The sequence below is a fragment of the Nicotiana attenuata genome, chromosome 1, assembly GCF_001879085.1.
Source record: "Nicotiana attenuata strain UT chromosome 1, NIATTr2, whole genome shotgun sequence".
NCBI lineage: Eukaryota > Viridiplantae > Streptophyta > Magnoliopsida > Solanales > Solanaceae > Nicotiana > Nicotiana attenuata.
Window position 1 is genome coordinate 74,062,932 of NC_031989.1, and position 22,762 is coordinate 74,085,693.

Consider the following 22,762-nt stretch of genomic DNA (forward strand, 5'->3'; position numbering starts at 1 on the left):
TTCTTTCACAGCGGAGGAATCATGTATAGGAGAACTCCGGATTTAGGATTACTAAGGTGTGTCGACGCAAAAGAAGCATCCAAGCTACTAGAAGAAATCCATGCCGGGACCTGTGGGCCACATATGAATGGCTTTGTCTTAGCCAAGAAGATACTCCGAGCAGGTTATTTTTGGATGACTATGGAGACGGATTGAATCCAGTATGTCCGAAAGTACCACCGCTGTCAGGAACCATCACCTCATCTTGAACCAAATAATGGCCTTAGCTCCTTAAAGTACTTCATATAATCCGATCGCACTGATCCTAGATCGAGTAACCTTATCTTACTCTGTACGAGCTGCTCAGGCAGCAAGTCACCCCTGACATGACCAAAAGTACCATATGATGCCACAACGTGCCAATAGGCTACCAACTCGAACGCGATACATAAGGAAAATGAACTCTGGAAGGGACTACTCAAATCGCCCAACTAATATGAACTTTCCTCAGAAAATGGAGAAACAAAACACATAGAATAGAATATAAGGGACTGTAGTTATCATCACACTGTTGTGGTGTGCAACCCGATCCACACATAAAACTCACATAAGGAGATACACATCGAGCTGAATTGCTCATTACAACAAGATACTGAATATCGGTCACAAGTACGCTAAGTGCATAATACCATCCCTGAGGGGACATATAGTGCCATAAGCTACAAACTCAAGCACAACTGACGTGCGATATACGATCTGAATCTCAAGAGCCATTTTGCTCATATAACATCATCTCTACGCGGAACCTCAACACATAAGCAATTTCCCAAGCCGTCTCACAACTCACACGGCGCAATATATTATTACATGAAATAACTGACGACGAAATAACACCCTGACCGCCCTTCCATAACGAGCACATTACTGAAATGGACACATCTGGCCTGATATAGAGCCCATATTCGCATTTGAATCCCTCCACAGACCTCAAGCTGGTTCTGATCGCACTGAACTAGGCTAATAACCTTTCAAAGGTCCATAAATACTCCCCTTGCTCCTCATAACGCATAAGGACAACCATCATAACCGGAGTAATCCTCCACAGTCCACAACCCAAATAACCGTGTGCCCTCCAGGCATCAATTCTTAATTAACGACATCACTACAATTTCATACTTGATTTAACTCTTCAATCGATCAAGTGACTGTTGATACCCAATTTTTCCCTAAGTATTTTTTTTCTTGCAAATACTTTCAAAATAGCATATATAAGTATGCCCAAGTGTTTTAGTATTTTTCCTAATCTTTAAAGGATTTCTAAATCAATTTTTAAATCAATTTATTGCCCATTTTAGCAGTACAAAAATCAATAATTATTCCCAAAATTATTATTTTTGGTGAATAACTTATTTTGTTCTCATATTTATACCAAAATATAGCTAAGGTAATTTTTATATTTTTTTTACAATATATTTAGTATTTTAAAAGATAAATTGCATATAACTGCAATTTTAGCCTATTTTAAGAATTAATAGCATTCTATAATTATGAAATTGGTTCCAATATTTTTAAATTAATATTTATATATTATTAACTGGTCCACTACTTTTAGTTTGCTTTCAAAATCATTTTTACTATTTTTATAAAATAAAAGGTGGAAAACTGGCTATTTAAAATTTGGCCTCATTTCGTTTCAATTGCAGCCCCATTATATTTCGATTATAGTCACATTGACCCCCCCCCCCCCCCCTAATTGACCCAATTTTGAATCCCAACTGGACCAGCCCAACCCGTTTTAATTACCCGACCCAAACCCCTTTTAATCCAGGCCGTTGATCAATCTGATCAACAGCCACGATCTCCCCTTACCATTTTAATTCACCCAAACCCCCAACCCTAACTCATTATACTCTATCAGCCGCCCCTGAATTCCTTTCCTCTCTCAAACTTTCTCAAAGGTTTTTGAAACCCTAATCGTCTTCTACCATGTTCAACCTCAATCTCACCGGAATCCATGGCCTCTCAGGCCGTGGATGGCCTATACTCACCTCCCTCTGCTCTTGAACGCTTGGTGTTCGAAGTTTTGAGGTCTGACCTCGATGGTGTCCGTTCAGATCTCCTCCGATTTAAGGTTCCATGGCCTCTCCGGCTTTGCTCCGGCGTATCCAAAGCATTTCGAGCCTGGTTCTGACTCATCCGACTTAGATCGGACCTTTTCCAAGCCTTTCTCGCTTTAGGGTTCCTCTGAAACCCTAGCTATTCGAGATTTTCTCTGTTTGTTTTCTCAAATCGGTTCTATATCTGTGCTCTACTTGAGTTCTTAAACGTTTTCCCCAATTTTTTCTTTCAAAAATTACTTCTCTTCGATTTAGGGTTTCTGGAAAAACTCAAACTGTTCTCCGACTTTTCTTCTCCTTTGTGTATAATTGTCACGCATGTGCTTCTACTGCTTTCTTATGTTTTTCTACTATATATGCTCTTCTGTGCCTTGTCTTTCTACTGTGTTTATACACCATGCTTACATGTTCGTCCTACTGTGTTTTTCCTATATGTCTTGTTGATATATTTTTCTGGTATTTTGTGCTCTCCAACTGTATGTATCTCCTACGGAGTTCTTAAGTTCTTTGTTCGCCCTTTTACTGGACCTCGTTTGAGTTCTCTTTAAAAATGTTTCTTCTACTATTTTCTTAAGTGTTATACTACCTCTTTTCGCTTCTGAACTTGTTTAAGTCCCAGGTTTTCTTAAAACATGTTCCTTCTACCCTCACTATGCTTCGAATCAGTTTCTTCACTTTGCTGTTCCAAACTTGTTGTTGTATCTGTTTGTTTTCTCATGAGTCTCTGAAAGAGATCTCTGAGCCTGTTTCAATTACCTGCCTCCTCGTCTCTGTATCTGATTCGAGTTGGAAACCCTAGGATTTGGTGTTTTGACGAGGTTGATCTCGTGTTTGGATTGGGGTTCTATTTTGGAACCCTCGACTCTTTTAGGCTCATTCTGAGTCTATGAACTAAGTTTGAATCTCTTTGTTTACTCTGAACTTTTAAATTCTTCTACTGATCACCACAAGAGTTCTTCGTGCTTAAGTGTGGCTGTATGTTTTTATATGTGTGATAAATTCTTTCTTTCGAAAAGGTTTTTCCAACTTATGATTCAGATTTTTTCTTTTAGGTTTAATTGATTAGTATTGATTTTCCTTAAGTCAAGATATTTCCCATCTTCCTGACCTGGTTCATTCACATGAAATCTTCAATTTTTGATTTTACTGGCTGTTGATTGATTGCCTTCCCTTATTTGCACAAACCGTGTGGTATCAGACTTTTTCCTTAAATAAATCTCTGTGTATTTACTCTTCTTATGCTGCTTTGGAAAAGTGTTTGATCAACCTCTTTCCTTAATTATTTTACCCGTTTGAAATCAGAATCCCTTAACTAAAGCGAAACTTGTGTAATTGATTGACAACTGATTTTTTTTAATTATTCTCCTAGCTTATTCTGCTTGCCTTCTACACTATAAAAGGGCACGACTCCTTTCACACCAACAACCTCGAATTCAACTTTTCAGACACTTTCAATTACACACTCTCAATTCAACACTTTTACACTACTCAATCTCATAGTTCTCTTCTAAAATCATAGTGTTCTAACTGCTTGCTTGCACTTTGGCTTTACAAGACTACTGCTTTCTCTTCTTTTGTTTCCCTGAAACTGGTATGTTCTAGTTTGGTTTTCAGCCTCATCCCAATGTGTTTACTTAACAGCTTCTACGCCCTTGTCTGCTTTACTGCCTATGTTTAATGTTAATTAGCATGTCAATTCCTTTGCATATGTTTCTACTGTGAATCCCTACACCCCCTGTCTGCTTTACTACCTATGTTTAATGTTAATTAGCATGTCAATTCCTTTGCATAGTTTCTACTGTGAATCCCTGCACCCCTGCCCCCTTCTATGTATTTGAGTTGAAATTCAGAACATGGCAACATCCAAATTGTTGCTCATGTTTGGACTTGATCCCTTAAGGGATCCTAACTCCCAAACAATATGTCTAACAGGCTGGTTGGGGTGTGCCAGCACTTCCAATTGCTAGGTATGACCACCAGCCTATCTTTGCTTTTCCCCAGAATCCCTTCTGTGCACTTACACTCATTCCTAGTTTCTAAGTTCTGCCCCCCTCCTATGAGCCTTGCTTTGGGACCTTGAGTTCCCTCTAAACTTGGACACTTGAAAAGGGGAGGGTAAATCATGCATGCAAAAAGGAGTAGATATCATGTTCATATGTGATTATTATACTTCTGCACTTATATCCTGCTTTCAACTTTTGTTTCTGTATTGCATATAGATACCATGTCTATAGGTTATGCATTTCATATTGAAACCATGTCTATAGGTTATGTATTTCATATAGAAACCATGTCTATAGGTTCTGCATTTCATATAGAACCCATGTCTATAGGTTCTGCATTTCTGCATCATATAGAGTTCATGTCTATAAGTCATCTCCAAACGTTGTATATCATATAGATGATATGCCTATAGGACTTCCTGAATTTTGCATCTGCATCTATCACTAGGCAAACCCTTTTATAGGTTTAAATAACTAACAGCATTTAGATACCATGCCCATAGGACTTCTGCACTCTTGTTTCGCTTGTAAAAAAATGCTTTAAAATCAATAGCACCTAGAAAGCATGCCTATAGGAGTCGTCAACTAAATCTGAATCGTCTATTTTGCCTATAAGTCTAAATCAGTAGTAGCAAATGCTTAACATCTGTAGAATTTATGTTTTTAACAAGTCCTCTTCTTTAAAATCAGTATACTTCTCTTCTGAAACTAATAGATATCATGCCTATAGGTTTTCGTTCCACAATTAGGCAAGCCATAAGGTAACTTATAAATTGAATCAGATTTTATTAACTACAACCAGCAGGCAGGCCTGATTCGGGCTTCTTATCTGAAATATGTAATAGATCAGTCTGCCACAACTCTTAAGTTTAATTAAGACCTAAACAGTACGTGTAAAGACATGCTAAGCTATATGCTTCTCTTTGCTTTTAAGGAGGTTTGTTTGAGCCCTTTCTATCTGTTGTGTTTCTTCCCCATATTTGTTACATATGTGTTTTGATTGTCGCCTTAGAATTTTGTCCTTTGAAACCATAAAACCACATATCCCTTCCCTTTAGGATTAGTAGTCCCAAATACCTCCGGGGCTGATAGCATGGGGCGGGTAATAGCATGCAATAAGTAAAACGAGACTATTCTGCATTTAATACCTTAACGGGGTGGGAAAGGGTAGATATGGATATGATGACCACGCGATAACACCACGTGTATAAACGATTACCGGGTGTTGTGTGGGGTGATCCATATTATTTATAAACCTAGGACCCCTCTCCCTTTACTTGTTTATTTTTAAAAGGCTGCTTTTCCCAAATTTCAGCTTCTTTAATCTTTTTTTTTTAACTTAAATTACTTGCAGTAATTATGTGAAAACCCCTTCCCTTTACTTGTTTATTTTTAGAATTTCAAAGACTACTTTCTTCCCAAACTTCAGCTTCTTTAATTTCTTTTAATTTCAATTTCTCGCAACCGTTATGTGAAAACTTCCTCGTATTTGTAATTCTTGCTTGTTGTTTGCACTTAAAGTCACGATTATAGCATGGCCGGGAACCACACTAGTGATCTTGAGGGGTGCCTAACACCTTCCCCTCGGGATAATTTCAAGCCCTTACCCAATCTCTGGTTTTCTAAATCAAAATTCTCCTTAGTGTCCTAATGCACTTAATCATTAGGTGGCGACTCTTCAATTCAAACCCAATTCCCAAAAGGAAACGAGTTGTCAGCCCAAATGTCATAAACCCGATTTCGCGCGAAAAAGGGGGCATCGACAGCATGGCGACTCCGCTGGGGATTTCTTTAAGGTTTTTACCATTTCATGCTATTTGTGACTTTATGCTTCTTTATATGTCTTTATTTGTTTAAATGCCTTTAAGTATTTTTCTTCTTCTACCGCGAAACTGACTTGGCTTTTTTGTTTCTTTCCTTTATTTCTCTTAATGATTTTCTTTATCGCTTTCCTTTAATACTGTTGTAAATTATGAGAAACTGTTGTAATTATTACTTTATGAACGTGCAAATACGTGACAACTTGTTTGATTATTGTAATTGTATATTCAACATCATATTCCACTCGTGCCAAACAAAAGACCATAGCAACGCTTATAATGAGTGGTTGCGCTCTTCCGATATTATCATCCCCTAAATCCGGTAAAGGCATATTTGCGGTAAAACCAGTCGATCAACGGTGTAATCGACCGTTCCGCACCTTTCCCTCTTGAGTTGTCCGCTCAAGGGTACCAGTCTAATACGACATAGAAACCCTACCTCGTTTAATTGTACATGCATCATGGTCAAACCTAGCCGAGTTAGTTATGTTGTCCGCATAATGACTCTTTAAGATAGCCTTGTCCAAAGTCCACTGGGTTTCCTTGAAACCCAAACGGACTTTATCACGTTCTGTGCATTTATTTGGAGAACTAAAGTGCTTTTATGCCAATTATTGATATTTAGTAGTCGAGTCTGGAGGGGGTAAGGGCCTAACCTTTTTTCTTGCAGAAAATATGAGGCACGAAGCCCCCAGATTCGGCATGGTCACCCACATTCACCCCAAATTGCTAAACTGGTGGGGAGATCTTCATTCTAGCGATCCGGCTCTTGTCAGGAAATACCTAGGAAACCTACCTTCTCTCCTAGAAATTCAACCCGACAACAAAATCATAGAAGCTTCCACTCTATTCTGGGATTGTGATAGGTCGGCATTCCGCTTCGAAGACATTGAGATGGCACCTTTGCTTGAGGAAATAGGAGGACTGGCTGGAATACCGTGGGAAACTCCGGGTTTGCTGATGCCGGAAAATCGCAAGGGTAGAGGTTTTCTCAAAATGATGGGTCTAAAGAAGAATCCAGACTTGACATATTTGAAGGAGTCGTCCATTCCCTTTGACTATTTGTATGAAAGGTACGGTCAGAGCAAATCTTATCGTACCTATCCTGACGAGTTCGCCCTTACATCATTAGGGCATATCCATTGAAGGGTCTTTGTCTTCATGTTTTGTTTCTTGGGGATGATAGTGTTTCCAATGAAGAAGGCAAGAATCCATACCAGGCTAGCTATGGTCACCAAAACTCTAATGGAAGGAATTGATGGACAACCATTCAGTCTTGTGCCAATGATCATTGCAGAAATATACCGAGCCCTAGAATGGTGTCAACAGGGAGCCAAACATTTCGAGGGTTGTAATCTGCTACTTCAACTTTGGCTCATGGAACATCTCCAAAAAGGTGAGTACCGACAGGAGATCCATCGTAGGGACTGGGACGATCATATTGCCTTTCATCACCCAAAGAGAATGAATTACATGCCCAGCATGTTCGCCTGACCGGAGAATGCTAGAGAATAGGTTGAACTCTTTGACAATCTGACTGAGGACCGAGTGCAATGGATGTTCGAGTGGTTCCCTACTAAAGAATTCATCGTTCGATCTAGGGATACGCCATTTCTGATACTGATCGGTTTAAGGGGAACCTACCCCTATGTCCCTCTCCGAGTTATGAGACAGGCTGGTAGGAAACAGGTTATACCAAGGGTCGACAAGATGAATCACTTCCGGGCTGACTTCCAGAATGACGACAATCCGTACAGATGCCAGGCTCAGCATATGTGGCACTGCAAAATTGTCTTGGGAAAGGACACCATCGAACCAGATCGCTACCATGTTGGTTGTACCCCACACTATTCAGGCGGGCTGGAGGACAATCACAACGATTTGGGTCAACCCGGGTTTGTTCGAGGTCACAGGAGTCATCGATGAAAGGACGTGAAGCACAAGTAAAGTAACGAACCAACTTAGCGCAAGAGGAAGTTCGGGTAAGTAATGAAAATAGAGCACCGGGAAAGTACAAGAAGACCAATACAAAACTAAATTAGAAGAATAGGAAAGAATATAGGCGTGTCNCTCACCCTGTTAGTCGACTACTCGACATTTACTTCTTATACCTGGCCTTCTAGAAATTTTAACTGCCGCCTGACACTCCCCACATGTCCTTCCTTATCCTTTGCTGCTCAGTTGTTGCCTTAAATAAATCTATCTTAATGGCACTTGAACCCATAACTGCTGCTAACTTTAAACCTTTCCAACGATCATCTTTCTCAAACCGTCGACATTAGAAACACCGATTCAATCCTGAACTACCGCACCCTGCGATATCTAACAACCGCATCTTCAATACTATTTCACAATAGCTTACCCCGAAGGCGAATTTTAGAAGATCATAACACCGGCGAACTTAGTACGTTCAATTAGGACAACGACACCTCATCATAGAAGAAAACTCCACCACGCTCGCAAATACCAAGTCTCATTACTCCACCAGCCCACATCTGACCATTCTCAGTCCGATTGCCTTTCCCCTGCCGGGAATAAAATATCGAATTTCTAGATCATGCACTGAGTAAACCTCCCTTCAAGTCATTCACTGCCCCGACACGTAGGCAAACGTACCATCATATCAATACCGCGGAACAATCGTTCATAGCATCATGACAATTGTGCCTAGGCTCAGAGCTCTCAGAAGATACTGCCACTGAGCTGAAACGACAGAATATCCTTCCACAAGGCGACGATAATAGCTCAGGCAACTATGTAGGGAGAAACACCCCGCACTGCATCAGTAGTACCATTAAAATTCTTCAATCCTCGATTCATAACAGGCGGTTCGCGTCGCGTAGAATTGAGTAGGAAGGAAACAGGAGCACAAGCCTCCAGGAATCAAATCGCACGATGAGGAATCAAGAAGGGAAGTACTCCTAACAGTCCTGCAGCCTCCCGAAGATAAGTACAGACGTCTCCGCAGCGATCCGCGAGACTCTACTAGACTTGCTCATGACCGTGAGACCTACGGGAACCTAGTTCTCTGATACCATGTTGTCACGACCCAAAATCCACTAAGGGTCATGATGGCGCCGAACACCACTGTGAGGCAAGCCAACCAAAAATACTTAATTAAATTTTCGTTTTAATGCTCTTGAAATCTATAATTTTCCTTCAAATTTACCAATTAAAAAGATAATCGCTTCAAATCAAATAAATGATAAGCAATTAATACAAAATACTTCATAACCATCCCAGAACCCGGTGTGACAAGTGCATGAGTAATTTCTAAGAAAATCGAATAAAGTACAACAGCTATCCGAAATACAATTGGACAGAAAATAAATAGAATCCTGAGAGAGACTATACTAGCTGCGGGTCTCCGTGTCAACCATACTGCTACGCCCACTAGGCCACTAGAGGTGCATGTGCCTGTGCAACAAAAATGCACAGAAGTGTAGTATGAGTACAAAAACAACGTGTACTCAGTAAGTATCCCGCCTAATCTCGAAGAAGTAGAGACAAGATGGCAACTTCGACACTTACTAAAGGTCCAATAATAATATTATTAATGCGATGACTCATAGATTTATTAAGAATAACAGTAAAATTTAAATGAGTCACTAAACAGGTGAAAGTTCCTTTTTATTTAAAGTCTCCGGATTCATAATCCATTAATTAACAATTATCTCAAGTCGGGGAGAGCAGATATTTGTATCAACAAATATCAAGGCAAGCAATACAAGCATGTGCAACTCATGCCAAGGTCGTACGGCCCGATCCAACAATATTTAAAATGTGCACTTCCAGAGGGTCGAATGGCGCAAATCATAGATGCATCTATTTAATCTACCGAGGCGTTCGGCTTGTTGCACAATAGAAAAACACATTCAAATAGTCAGTCAATAACTCATCAAGGAGCAATTATTTAGAAAAAGGCAAGTTTCTCTTTTAAAAGTCAAGAATTGATATTTAATCTATTAGAAATTCATTTACACGTTCAATATGTTCAAGCATTTTTAAATTTGTCAACAAGGTTGCATTTATTACAAGTAAGCATGCTTCTGGGTCCTAGACTACCCGGACTTAAGCATAATAGTAGCTACGCACGGACTCTCGTCACCTCGTGCGTACGTAGCCCCCGCAAATAGGAGCACATAACCAATTAACTCACCTAGGGGGACAATTCCCTCTTACAAGGTTAGAAAGGAGACTCACCTCGCTCCGAAGATCCATAACCGGCATTCCACGCCCTTCCGAAGACTTGAATCGATGCTAAATGCTCCAAAACTAGCCAATGATTATGCAAATCCATTAATATACGATAAACTACTCGTATTAATCCAATTTATAACAATTCCTAACCCCGATCGAAAAGTTGACAAAAATGCCCTCGGGCCCACGTCCCCGGATTTCGAAATTTTTCGAAGAATAAGTTTACCCATAGCCTCACAAACTCAAATATATAATTTACTCTCAATTTCATACCCAAAATCGTGGTCAAATCCCAAGAATATCAATTTTCTAGGTTTTCCTCAAACCACCAAATTTTTACCAATTTACATGCTAAAATCCATACATAATCAATGTATTTAACTCAAGATAGGTGGGGATAGCTTACCTATCGTTGATGATGAAAATCCCCTCTTGAAACCCTTCAAGAATCGCCCAAGCCAAGAAAATTTGAGAGAAAATGGCCAAATCCCGATTTTTAAAACACTCTCTGCCTCCAGCACTTTCCGCACCTGCGGTCACTTGACCGCTACTGCGGTTCCGCAGGTGCGAGACAAATTGCCGCTTCTGCGGTTCCGCAGGTGCGAGACAAATTGTCGCTTCTGCGGTCCGGGGCTCCCCAGTCTATTCCGCTTCTGCGCCCTCTCTTCCGCAGATGCGGTCCCGCATCTGCGGTCCCAGCTCTCTTTCGCCAATTTCGCATCTGCGACCATAGGGCCGCTTCTGCGGCTCCGCACCTGCGGCCCTAGTCTCGCAGGTGCGGTTACACCAGCAACCAGCAACTTCAGCTCTTCTTCAAACTCCGAATTCGATCTGTTAACCACCCGGAATCCACCCGAGGCCCCCGGGACCCCAGCCAATCATACCAACCAATCCCAAAACACATTATGGACTTGCTCGAGGCCTCAAATCATATCAAACAACGCTAAAACCACAAATCGACCTCCAATCCAAGCTTTATGAACTTTAGAATTTCAAACTTCTACTTCCGATGTTTAAACCTATCAAATCACGTCCGATTGACTTCAAATTTTGCACATAAGTTATATTCGACATTACGGACCTACTCCAACTTTCGGAATCGGATTCTGACCCCGATATCAAAAAGTCCACCTCCGGTCACAGCTCTCAAAAACCTTCAAATTTCTATCTTTAGCCAAATGGCTCCAAAATGCTCCACGGACATCCGAATTCACTTCCGATCGCGCTCCCAACTCCAGAATCACCATACGGAGCTACTCCCAGACTCGAAATCCCAAACGGACATCGATAACACTGAAATGCATTTCAACCCAAACTTATGAAATTTCTTCCAAAATGCTAACTTCCACAATAGGCGCCAAAACGCTCCCGGGTCACCCAAAACCCGATCCGGGCATACGCCCAAGTCCGAAATCATCATAAGAACCTACTGGAACCTTCAGATCCGATTCCGAGGTCATTTACTCTGAAATCCAATCCTAGTTGATTCTTTCAACTTAAAGCTTCCGAAATGAGAATTCTCCTTCCGAATCAACCCCGAACTTCCCGAAATTAAATTTCGACCATGCGTACAAGTCGTAATACCTGAAATGGAGCTGCTCATGACCTCAAACTGCTGAACGGCGCGCTAGGGCTCAAAACGACCGGTCGGGTCGTTACATAGCGGGCCACGTCATTTGACATATGGCATCAAATTGGGCCTTTAGGAAGATGACGTCTTGGACTTAATGAAGTGGGCTCATCACTTCTAGCCCAACTAGATGGGCTAGCCCAATGGACTTGGACTTATTTATTAAGTCCATCATATTGGACTTATATAACTAATTTAATCATTTTAGCCCAATGAATTTATTTGGACTAATATATCTTGAATTTAAAATATAGTCCAGATTATTCGATGAACTTAAATTTAACAAATTATAAATGCCTAGACAAACCAAGAAAGAAGGATCCCGAACGGATTGGATAGCTTTGCTCGATATTTCATCTCAAATTAAAAGTTGTTTTTTTCTCTTATTTATACTTCATCCGTACTAATTTATGTGATACTTTTTTCTTTTTATTTCGTACCAAAAAGAATAATATCTTTCTATATTTGGTATAATAATTTAATTTTAAATGTCTATTTTGCTCTTAAGGAGATGATATATAATCGCACAAATATTTATGGCTTATTTTAAACTATAAATTTTAAAAATCTTTTCTTTATTAAACTCTGTATCTAATCAAACACCACTATAAATTGGAATAGAGGGAGTAGGGATAAAAAAAAGATTAATATAAGGTAAGATTTTAATTCTTATTCTTTTTTTTTTTTTTCATCTGATTGATAAAATCCAAAGAATGGGGAGGGTTTCGTATCTATCAATTCGATCAAATAGACTGAGCAATTGTCACCGTTTATAGATATTGAAATGAATGCCTTCCCATTACTGATTAACTCCTATCTACCCTAAACTACAAGCTAGCGCGCAACGGCCGAAAAGCCGTTGTTGCTTGCTGCTTGCAGGCTCGAAAATCTCTCTTTCGCCTCTCCTCCCTGTCTCAATTCTGATTGATTAGCTCGGACATTCACTCTATTTAAATTTTAAATCCAACAACGCACACATTCTCCTCACTTATTCGTCTTGACTCTTGAATTTTCATCACTTCGATCGCAATCTCAACGTAGAAGTTAAAAGTGAGAATAGTTATAACCATTACAAAAATGTAACGTGGTTTACATAGCAAATTATGCCGTCACTAAGAAGTTTCTAACTTTAGGTTCATATTTTTTCTCAAAATGTGCAGATAATTGCCATAGCACCAACCTTTGAAGGGACGACATTGTTAAACAAATTAATAAAAAGACCCGGCATTCTGACTGCATATCACCACACAAGCCAACAAATCAGGGTTCAACATAACTTGTTGGGGGATCGAGTCACCCAACTAACATATAGAAAAACTACTATGATTTTAGTAGCAAATAGTTATACTGAAGGTGATAGCTTTGTATGGTCATGGCAAAAGGAGAGCAGCAATTGCAGAGAAGATAGCCATGCGTGTGGTTCGAATTTCTTGTAAGCTAAGGAAAAAATCGAAACAATTACATTTCCACAAAGCCGAACTCAAACTCCTAAGCAAATGGCCTAATTGGATCAATCCATCCTACTGGATGTCGGTCTAATTCAGTGTATAATGCAGAAGAAAGATGTCACATTAACTAATAAGGAGTTAAGGCAGAGCTATGGATGGAGTTTCTACATCTAATCATGGGCATTGCTATCAGTTCGACAGTACTCACTCCAGTCTCTCCTTTTGCACTAGGGAGTGAAATCTTGTACTAAACAAAATTTTATCACTGTTGATAGCAGATTAGCACTATTTTTTCATACCCATTCATACAATCAACAAACAAACAGCACAAAGTGCAACAACAACAACCCAGTAAAATCCCACCAGCGGGGTCTGAGGAGGGTAGAGTGTACGCAGACCTTACCCCTACCCCGGAGGGATAGAGAGGCTGTTTCCGGGAAACCCTTCGGCAAACAAACAGCACAAAGTGCATATATTAAAAGCTGAATGCCACGAGCAGAGTCGGTAGAAATTCTAAATCTGACATTATAAACCAAATGTCGACAGACCAAAGACAATCATTGCCTTTAAAAAAAGATATCACTATATAGAGATTTAAGGAGCTGCAATCCACATAAGAGCACTAAGATTATGGTCAGCACAGGAGATCTTTTCTGAAACACAAACTTCTCCTCTATGTTGAATTTCATAACATAGTGGCATTCATCTCGAAAATCAAAAGTGTGCCGCCCTTGGATGAACATATGAATAACATGTGGCTAACAAGTAGCATTAAAAGACCAAGCAGAAACTCATTTGAATTCTTGCTTATCCCATTTCATTCAAACTATGGAAACCAATTGTATAGTAGTGCTAACATTGTATTGTCTGGAGTATTCTCAGAAGCAACAGAATGCAAATACAACTCATTGAACTTCAGCAACTTTCTTCACCTAAAAATAAAGTCATTTCTTCATTTACTTCTCGGATGAGTTCGGGCCCCTCTTCTTCCCGAAACCAACAACTGCAAACATTAGCAGCATTCTGTAAGTAGTAAATCAATGTGGCAAAAAGAAACTTCAATAGTTCTTTAACACATCAAAGTCATGACAATGCAGTGTACAGACAAGTATCTACCATGGATTATCATCAAATATGAAGGTATATGCAAATGCAGAAATACAGTCAACAGAAATAGATACAAAGATCAGATTTAACGTATTTTGAACTAACAAAGCCTTTCCATCTTCGTATACTCATATAACTGAGGAGATAAAACTAAAATGTTAAAATATGTTCATATAAAGCTAATGGTCCCACATAATGAGTTTGACAACCTCAAAGTATATTTTACAACCATAAAGTTCATCTAAAATGCATATTAATTAGGAAGAACTATGCTAAGAAAAACTAAACAAATACAGGCATTCTGAAGATGGTGAGCTTTTCAAACAACATTAACAGCTTGTTTGGATGGTTGTTACCCATTGTATCGTATTGTATTGTTATTTTAAAACAATGTTTGTTTTGATTGTTTAGTTACAGTTGATTCTATTGTATTGTTAAATTCATTGTTCCGGAACAATGAAAAGACCCAATTTTTGAAACAACCCATTTAGTGTGGTGGGATTGTTTCGTATTTTTTTCAATTACGCCCTTCTTTATTACTCCATAATTCTATTTTACCCCTTTACCTTTTTTTTCAACTCCAAATCTCCAATCTATAACCTATTTTGTCTTCCTCCCATTTTTTCAAGAACTGGTTGTGCCGTTCTTTGCCAACTCCACGGTCAGAGATAAAAAGAATAGGTTCTGCCATTCTTACCTAATTTGTCTTAGTTCATTTCCACGGTCATTATTCTTTACTTAATATTCTACTTCTCTTAATATGATCGTTATGATCTAATTATGAATAGAGTGTATTTCTCTTAATATGCATAACAATGATCCAAACGGAGTGTTAATATACAAACATAATATCAGTCTCACACATACATGCATAGAGAGACATGGCTTTGCACGCGATTCTGTATATCTACAACAGTCAATAGTCTGATTCTGAGTGTGCTTGTCAGTTATACACACACAATTTACTCTTACACAGTACATACTAGTGGATGCTTAGCCAAATTAGCATTTACTATGCCATATGTAAATTATTTTCTCTGATTGTACAAATCTCTGGGCTGTCGCTGGGTCAAGTATTTGGGCAGTGGGTGCATAAACCATATAACTATTGTTGGAACAAAATTTTAATAAACAAATGAGTACATATTTGCATCTCACAGTCACTATTAGGATTAAGTGAAGGGGAATGAAAGGAGAAAAGGGGATACCTGCTGTGACGAATCTGCGGTTGTATTGCATCCTCTTGTGAGCACGGCCGCGGGGCTTCTTCTTCTTGTCCTGTTTGGCAACCTTTGGAGTTTGCCCCCTCACTTTACCAGCACGAGCAAGTGATCCGTGAACTTTCCCTGCATTTGCATACCAAACAGCAAATTAACTTCTATTCATCAGTAACAACAATAAAACGATTATGAGGGCAAATTCTGATCATCAAGCTTACCCATAGTGATATCTGAGTCGCCGTTTGCCGGTGAAGTTAGGAGCGTCTGGAGCTGCTCAGGTCAGGACTCTTAGGGTTAGGGTTTATCTTTGTGGGGGAAGGGGAAATTTATTGGGTAATTGTGGTCTGCAAGTCTACTGGGCTTTGGGAGAAAATATTTGGGCCTTCCAAGAAGAAATTTGGGCAATTGGGAGAAAAGACTGGGGAAGTGCACATATAGCTCTAGGTTGCTGAAACCTCTTTGCCTTCGACGAGTGATTTTATTTTATGTCTCACACTAGTTGTGTGAGGCCTCTTTTTATCTCACATATTTGTGGACCCATATCTTACACATCTGGGTCCACAAAATTCTGGGACCCACATAGTTGTGAGACAAAAAAGAGGTCTCACACAACTAGTGTCAGTTGTGTGAGATACAAAATAAAATTTTTCGCCTTCGACGGAGTAACGAAAACTTATTTTATCCTGAAACTTTAAACTAAAAATTTTAACTTCAGTACAAATCATTACACTTTTGTCCCAAAAAATTAAACTAAAAATCTGAAATTTAGGACGCACTGCTAATTCCTAAATAGCAACCCGTTAAAGTGGACAGGAAGTAAGCCCATTTGTTTATGTACTGCAATTTGAGGTGTCAATTGGCATGAGATCAACAAATCTATAACTAGTTTAAGGCATGTGTACCCTATATCAATGAATAAATAATTTTNAGACCTAAATTTTACTTTTTCATTTCAATTTGGACTATTATTTTCTTAGTTTTTTTTTTGTAATAAAGTTCATATAATTATAAACTATAGAATAATATTACTACTATAAACTATATGTTGAATTCTCATATCGGTTGTGGGACGGGGATTTGGACTCTTTATATGGACTTGACAATTCTCACTTCAGGAACTAGCTTTTGGATTGAGTTACACACAATATCTATTTCTCTATTAAGTACTAGATGAGGAATGGCCCGTATACGGGCCCAACATTGTACTCTTAGTCAATTAATTTCTTTATAAATAAATCGATCCTTGTTATATTCATTTAATCACGGATAGATGATGATATTGGTGATCACAATTTATAATTTATTTATTTTAATAATTTACTTAAAATTAAACTATAAATTATAATCTGTTTAAGTTGCTTCGATTAACATAAAATAACTACGCGCTATAATACTCATTTTTAACATCCATATCAAACATAAAAAAATCAAATTGAAAATTTAATTTCAATGGTATTATTTTCCCGATGTATTTGAATATTTTACAAGAGTATACATTAAACCTACAAGTGTCAGCTATATTAACAAATTTTCTAGAATAAGAAGCTTTTTTTTAACCTATCTATCTGTAAACTATTCTTGAATACATCTAAATTGGGTTCGCAATAGTTTTAACAGTGGGAACAATCAGCTACTTGATGAAAGTTAACATGAACAACATCATTCTTTACAATACGATAAAATATGAAAAAAAAAATTACCATAATTTTATTTCATGTCTTGTATATAACAAAATCAAGAGAAATATTTAGTACTGTAAATAAAGAGAACTTCCAAAGGGACTTGCATCCATAAAGACGCAATTTACTACTTCAAACAAAGAGAACCAAAGGCACTAAACAAATATTAACCTGATATAAATGGTAGTGATTCAATATAGTAGTTCAAATTATATTTTATTACAACTCGTTTAAATGATGTTAATTGGTGATAAGATATTAAACATTCGATAGAAGTTGATATAAGTTATTATTGGGTTTTTAATTTTTTCTTAATTAAGGAGATAAGAGAAATATTTTTATTTTTCTATAGATTTATCATATGTTAATTTTCATAACGAAACACTATAAAAAATTATATCAAATAATGTTTAGGATAATTCATTGATACTTGAAAACTTAGCAGGGAAGAATAAGTTCAAATCATGTAGATTAAATTTTCACATCAATCAAGCATATAAGAGATAGTCCCTTAATAAAGTATGAACAAATCTCATCACTTAAATTAACTTTTGAGATTTAATAAACTGTACTTTTTAAAATTATTTTTGAATATGAAATTTCTAGATTGAAATCGCCTTCAAATAGTATGGATAGATGAAAACCTTTTAATTTTAATTTATAATTGCTTTAAAACAGTATGGTTAAATACGAAAATCTTGTAGATATTTACCGATATTTCTTTTTGTTGCTCTATTATTTAAAAATTAAGTTTACTTTCTCTGTGTAAACTTCTAATTGACTAAACCAAAATTAGTAATTTTACCAAATGGAAAAAGGAACGTTACAAATGAGTATTTGCATGCACTACTCCTTACAAAAGTAGTCTAATCATGAAAAATTTAAAGTAGTGTTATGGTTATGGGAATGTAGGGTCCACGTGTATCAATGACATTTTGCATTTAAGAATTACAAATAATGTAAGAGTTTTTCTGAAATAACATATATACCCTTGGTTGACCATCTTTCCTTTTTTATATAATAATAGAAAAGTCACAAAGATTATGGCTAATTGAGCTATTTTGTGGGAATGAAAGATTTCAGTTTTTTCCTGGGAGCCAAGTCAAAAACAGCTCAGTTTGGATATAAAACGAGAGTATCACACGAGCTGAAATTATATGCTGAATCAGTTTGCATGCCACGCGAAGCACAATTGCTTGGACAAAAATTTAAGGGTTTGTCAATTTCTTATTTTTTAGAGGGTATACAAGCTTCTTTTATCTCCTCATCCCCCATCTCGACTTTGAAGAGAAGAAAACATCGTTTTTGAAGCAAAGAAGAGCTCGAGAGAGTCTTGAATCAATCTTGATCGAAGATTTGAAAAGTTCCTCTCAACTTTTCTAATTTTTGTTTATCATGGAGATTATTTTGAGAATGGTTACTTTGTTTTTAAGTATAAATATAAGTAGCTTAATTTTCTATCTAGGGTATTGATGAACCTGTTGTTGGGTGGCCTTAAGTCAATATTACTGAATTGTTGACACTTATTCTCTTTGTTTGACTGCGATTTTAGTGAATATTCTATTGTTTGAGCTTGAAATTGTTTGTCCCGTATTGCATGTTTATTCCTGGGAAAGATTTACAGGTTTGTGTCAGTCAAACAACATTACTTTGGACTAAATTAAGGGACTGCTTAATCCTATTTAGAACCATTATATAGGGGTACCATGATTCGGCTATGACCTTGAATTGGACGAATTTATCATCTTGGTTATTTTCGGAAAAATAGTTTAAGAATGATGTCGTTAGTAGTTGGGAAACTCTAGCGAGCAACTTTAGTCCAAAGTTGATAAAATAATGTCAAACAAAGTTCAAGAGTTAACCCAGAGCTAGCCCGACAGTTGGGGGATTCTCTACCCTAGGTCTTTTTATTATCTACAAATCTCTTAAGTTATTTTCTTCTTTTAGTTTAGTTTCTTGCTTAATTGAATTGTATTTAATGAGTTATTTAGAAAACTCCATTATAATTATTCATCCCCTTCAACTTGATAACTTAGGAACTATTTAGACTAAAATTACGTTATTCTCTATGGGATTCGACTTCGGTTTCTTTATCCGAATATATTTATAGTGATCGATTATTTTTTTTTAGGATAAGAGTTGGGCATAATCAAGTTTGACATTGTTTCCGGGGAGCTAACGGTTTAAGCTTTTGTTGATAAAATAAAAAATTTAGGTGTTTAAAGTTGAACTTTTTATTTCGATTTCATTACTTTTGGTTAATCTCGATGTGTGCAAGTGTATGCCTAGAAAACCCTCGAAGATCGATGAACTTTTTGGAACATTTTCGGAACCCGACGAGCATTCGGGGCATTAAATTGTGAAAATAAGAAAAACAAACAATCACAAAAACAACAAGATAAACTTGAACTTGGAATCGAAATGAGCGACAATCTAAACAATAACAACAACCTTAATCCAGGTATTGCTCGTCTCATGCCGGAAGTCTCTATGTGGCTGGCTCAGCCCACAACTGATAATTTGGCAACAACAATTGCAGTCCCACGGATACAAGCTGAGTGCTTTCAAATTACAAATAATATATTGCACTTATTGCAAAATAAAGGACTGTTCTTAGGAAAGGAATTTGAAGACCCACAAAGGTAGCCAAATGTGACACCGGAAGTAATCAGATTATTGTTCCCATTCTCTCTAATCGGGAGAGCACAAGTCTGGCTGAATTCACTCTCCATCGATTCCATTACTACTTGGAATGAAGCGGTTTTGAACAAAAAAATTCACCAAATAAGACGACAAATCAGGTTGATGAAATCCTGCAATTCAAGCAAAAGCCAATAGAAATTTTACAGGAGATGTGACAAAGATTCGAGGGGATGCTAGTAAAGTGTCTACACCATGGTATCCTAGAGTAGATGTTGGATCAGAGGTATTACATGAGGCTCGCTGATAGTTTAAAGGCTAATATCGATGCTAGTAAAGTGGTGCATTTTTTAGCAAATCATTTACTGAAGCACGACAACTTCTGGAAAAGATGGCTTAGAATTCAGGCTGGCCGACTCGAGATTCATCATTCACTCCTATAATTCATTCAGTAGCACTTGATCCAGTAAACACTAATGCTAAAAATATCATTACTTTGGTGATGACACAACTGAGTCTCTTGACTAAGAAGACCGATAAGATGGGTACAAAGTAGGTTCATATTGTTAATACAATAAATAGAGGATTATTATCACGACCCCAAAATCCCACCTTAGGTAGTCGTGATGGCACCTAGTCTCTAAGACTAGGTAAGCCTCACACATGATGAGATGTTACATAATTAACCACCTTAATTGTATAAGCAATAAACTGATAAATGAAATAATGTAGCTAAAACCGAACAATTGTTATACAACCCCAAAACCAGTAGTACAGAGTCATAAGCTCTATTAAGAGTAACTAAGATTATCAAATACATCACTGTTTGGAATGAAAGTATACAGTAACAAAGTAAAGCTCCAGAAGATGACTCCGAGGCCTCCTAGCGTAATGGCAGGTATACCTTGAAGTCTCCATAGCAAAACTCCGTTAACTAGCTAACGACCATCACTAGGATCTGCACAAAAATGTTCGGAAGTATAGCATGAGTACACCACAGCGGTACCTAGTAAGTATCAAAACTAACCTCGGTGAAGTAATGATGAAGCAAGTCGAGACACTCACTAGACATAAAACTTGTGCAAGATATTAATATAAAGCTATCAATGGAAAAAACATCAATGTAAGCCTAACAATAGAAAGATTATTAATATAACAATGGAATAATAAAAACACATATGGCAACAAGAAGTAAACGAGTAATAAAACAGTAACATAATCAGAAAACACATAAAGTACGAATGAAATCAAATAAGGAAACAAGTGACAATTCAAGCAACCAAATCATTCCGAATGCATGATTTTCAACAAGAATTACCCCGAGGCACCATACCTCGTAATCACATATCATAAGCCACAATCCCGAATCTTACACACATGGCACCTCGTGCCCATATTATCAATCACCTTCGCACAACAAAGTCCACGTGCTACCATGTACATTGTATCCGTGTCAATTACCAAATAAAATGTTCGAACGATTTATTTAAACAAAATAAGGTAAAATAATAATTTTGAATAAAGTAAAGCGTCAAATGATAATGGATTTATTTTAGAAGTCAAATAAAGTACAATTTATACAAAGTAGGGTATCAAATGGGGAATTGAGTTTAGTTTAAAAATCAATTAAGGTAAAGCAAAATAACATTTTTAAATAAAGTAAAACATCGGATAAGTTAATGAATTAAATGTAGAACCATTTAAAGCAAAGCATGATAACAATTTAAATATAGTAAAGCACCGAGTGAGATGACGAGTTTTATTTTGAGAGGCACATATAGTAAAGCATGTTATCAATCAATCAATTCACCAAGTAACAACAGAAGCATATATTGGCACATTAAAGCAACACAGTTAATCACGTAGAATGCATGACTTACCCAAGAAATCACAATCGTTCCAACACCAGAGTTACAACAAATAACCAAGTACAATCAAAATTATAAATGGAATGAAGTGAGGAAACAAAGCAATAACCATTCAAATCAACAAGTCATTCCAACATAGAATGTACAATAAGAATCACACCGAGGTACCACACCTCATATTCACATTTCACAAGTCACAATCACAATCTTTTTTTATATCTCCGCATGAGCCTTGCATTTATTTTAATTTTTTTTTGAAATAGCTACATGCATTTTAGCCCTCTTATCTCACTGTGTGGCTTCAAGTAATTTCCTTACTAGCAACACGCGTATAAATCCCCCCTTATCTCACGGCATGCATTTCAATAACCAACCTTATACTACCACATGTGTATCAATATCACAACATAATAATCAACTCGCACCACACGTGCCCATATGCCACAATATTACCAAAATCAACAATATCAATGTCATCACAATACATAGCCCACGGCTCAAACATAATATGTACAAGAATCTCAATAACAACAAAATAAATGAGAAATAGCTCAACAAGGAAAGGTATTTTAATAACCAACAATTTCAACCACAACGTGTTAATAGCTCTCAACAAACTCAGCTTCAATAACTCAATAATAAAGGTACTTCCATGAAATGGCATATTCAAATTCAAATGTGTTACACAAACTATCAATGAAAGAGATAGCATCAAATAACAACTATGACTAAATGCACGAGAATAACTTCAACAATGGAAAGAATAGCATATAACAACAACCACTAATAAACTCATATAAGGAAAAACTCGACAATGGAAACTAGTACATGTAATAGCAACTTCAATTAAAACATGTAAGAATAACTTGACAACGAAATGTAGAAAAGTTAATAACAACTTTAATGAAATGCTAATAAGTAACCTAAGTGTCTAAACCGGTCAAATACCACATATAAGCCCGTGTAAAATTTCGTCATCTCATGTACACGTCTTCCACATACTTCACATAGTGCAATTAAATCCAATCCTACGGGGTAGTTCCTCCCCCTC

At 37.3% G+C, this 22,762-nt stretch overlaps 1 protein-coding gene across 1 annotated transcript; it reads right to left on the reverse strand.

Moving 5' to 3' along the window:
• On the reverse strand, positions 13,872-15,896 carry LOC109228859 (40S ribosomal protein S30). Its single transcript, XM_019394100.1, has 3 exons — positions 15,743-15,896; positions 15,513-15,650; positions 13,872-14,200 (listed from the first exon to the last, which is right to left on the reverse strand). The coding sequence occupies exons 1-3, from the start codon at positions 15,744-15,746 to the stop codon at positions 14,154-14,156; spliced, it is 189 nt and encodes a 62-aa protein (XP_019249645.1). The 5' UTR covers positions 15,747-15,896; the 3' UTR covers positions 13,872-14,153.

Bases quoted from the DNA above. Each gene is read 5' to 3' on its own strand.
- LOC109228859 (XM_019394100.1), bottom strand. The intron at 14,201-15,512 runs GTATCCCCTTTT...TAATGTTTGCAG, and splicing joins CCGCAGATTCGTCACAGCAG to TTGTTGGTTTCGGGAAGAAG.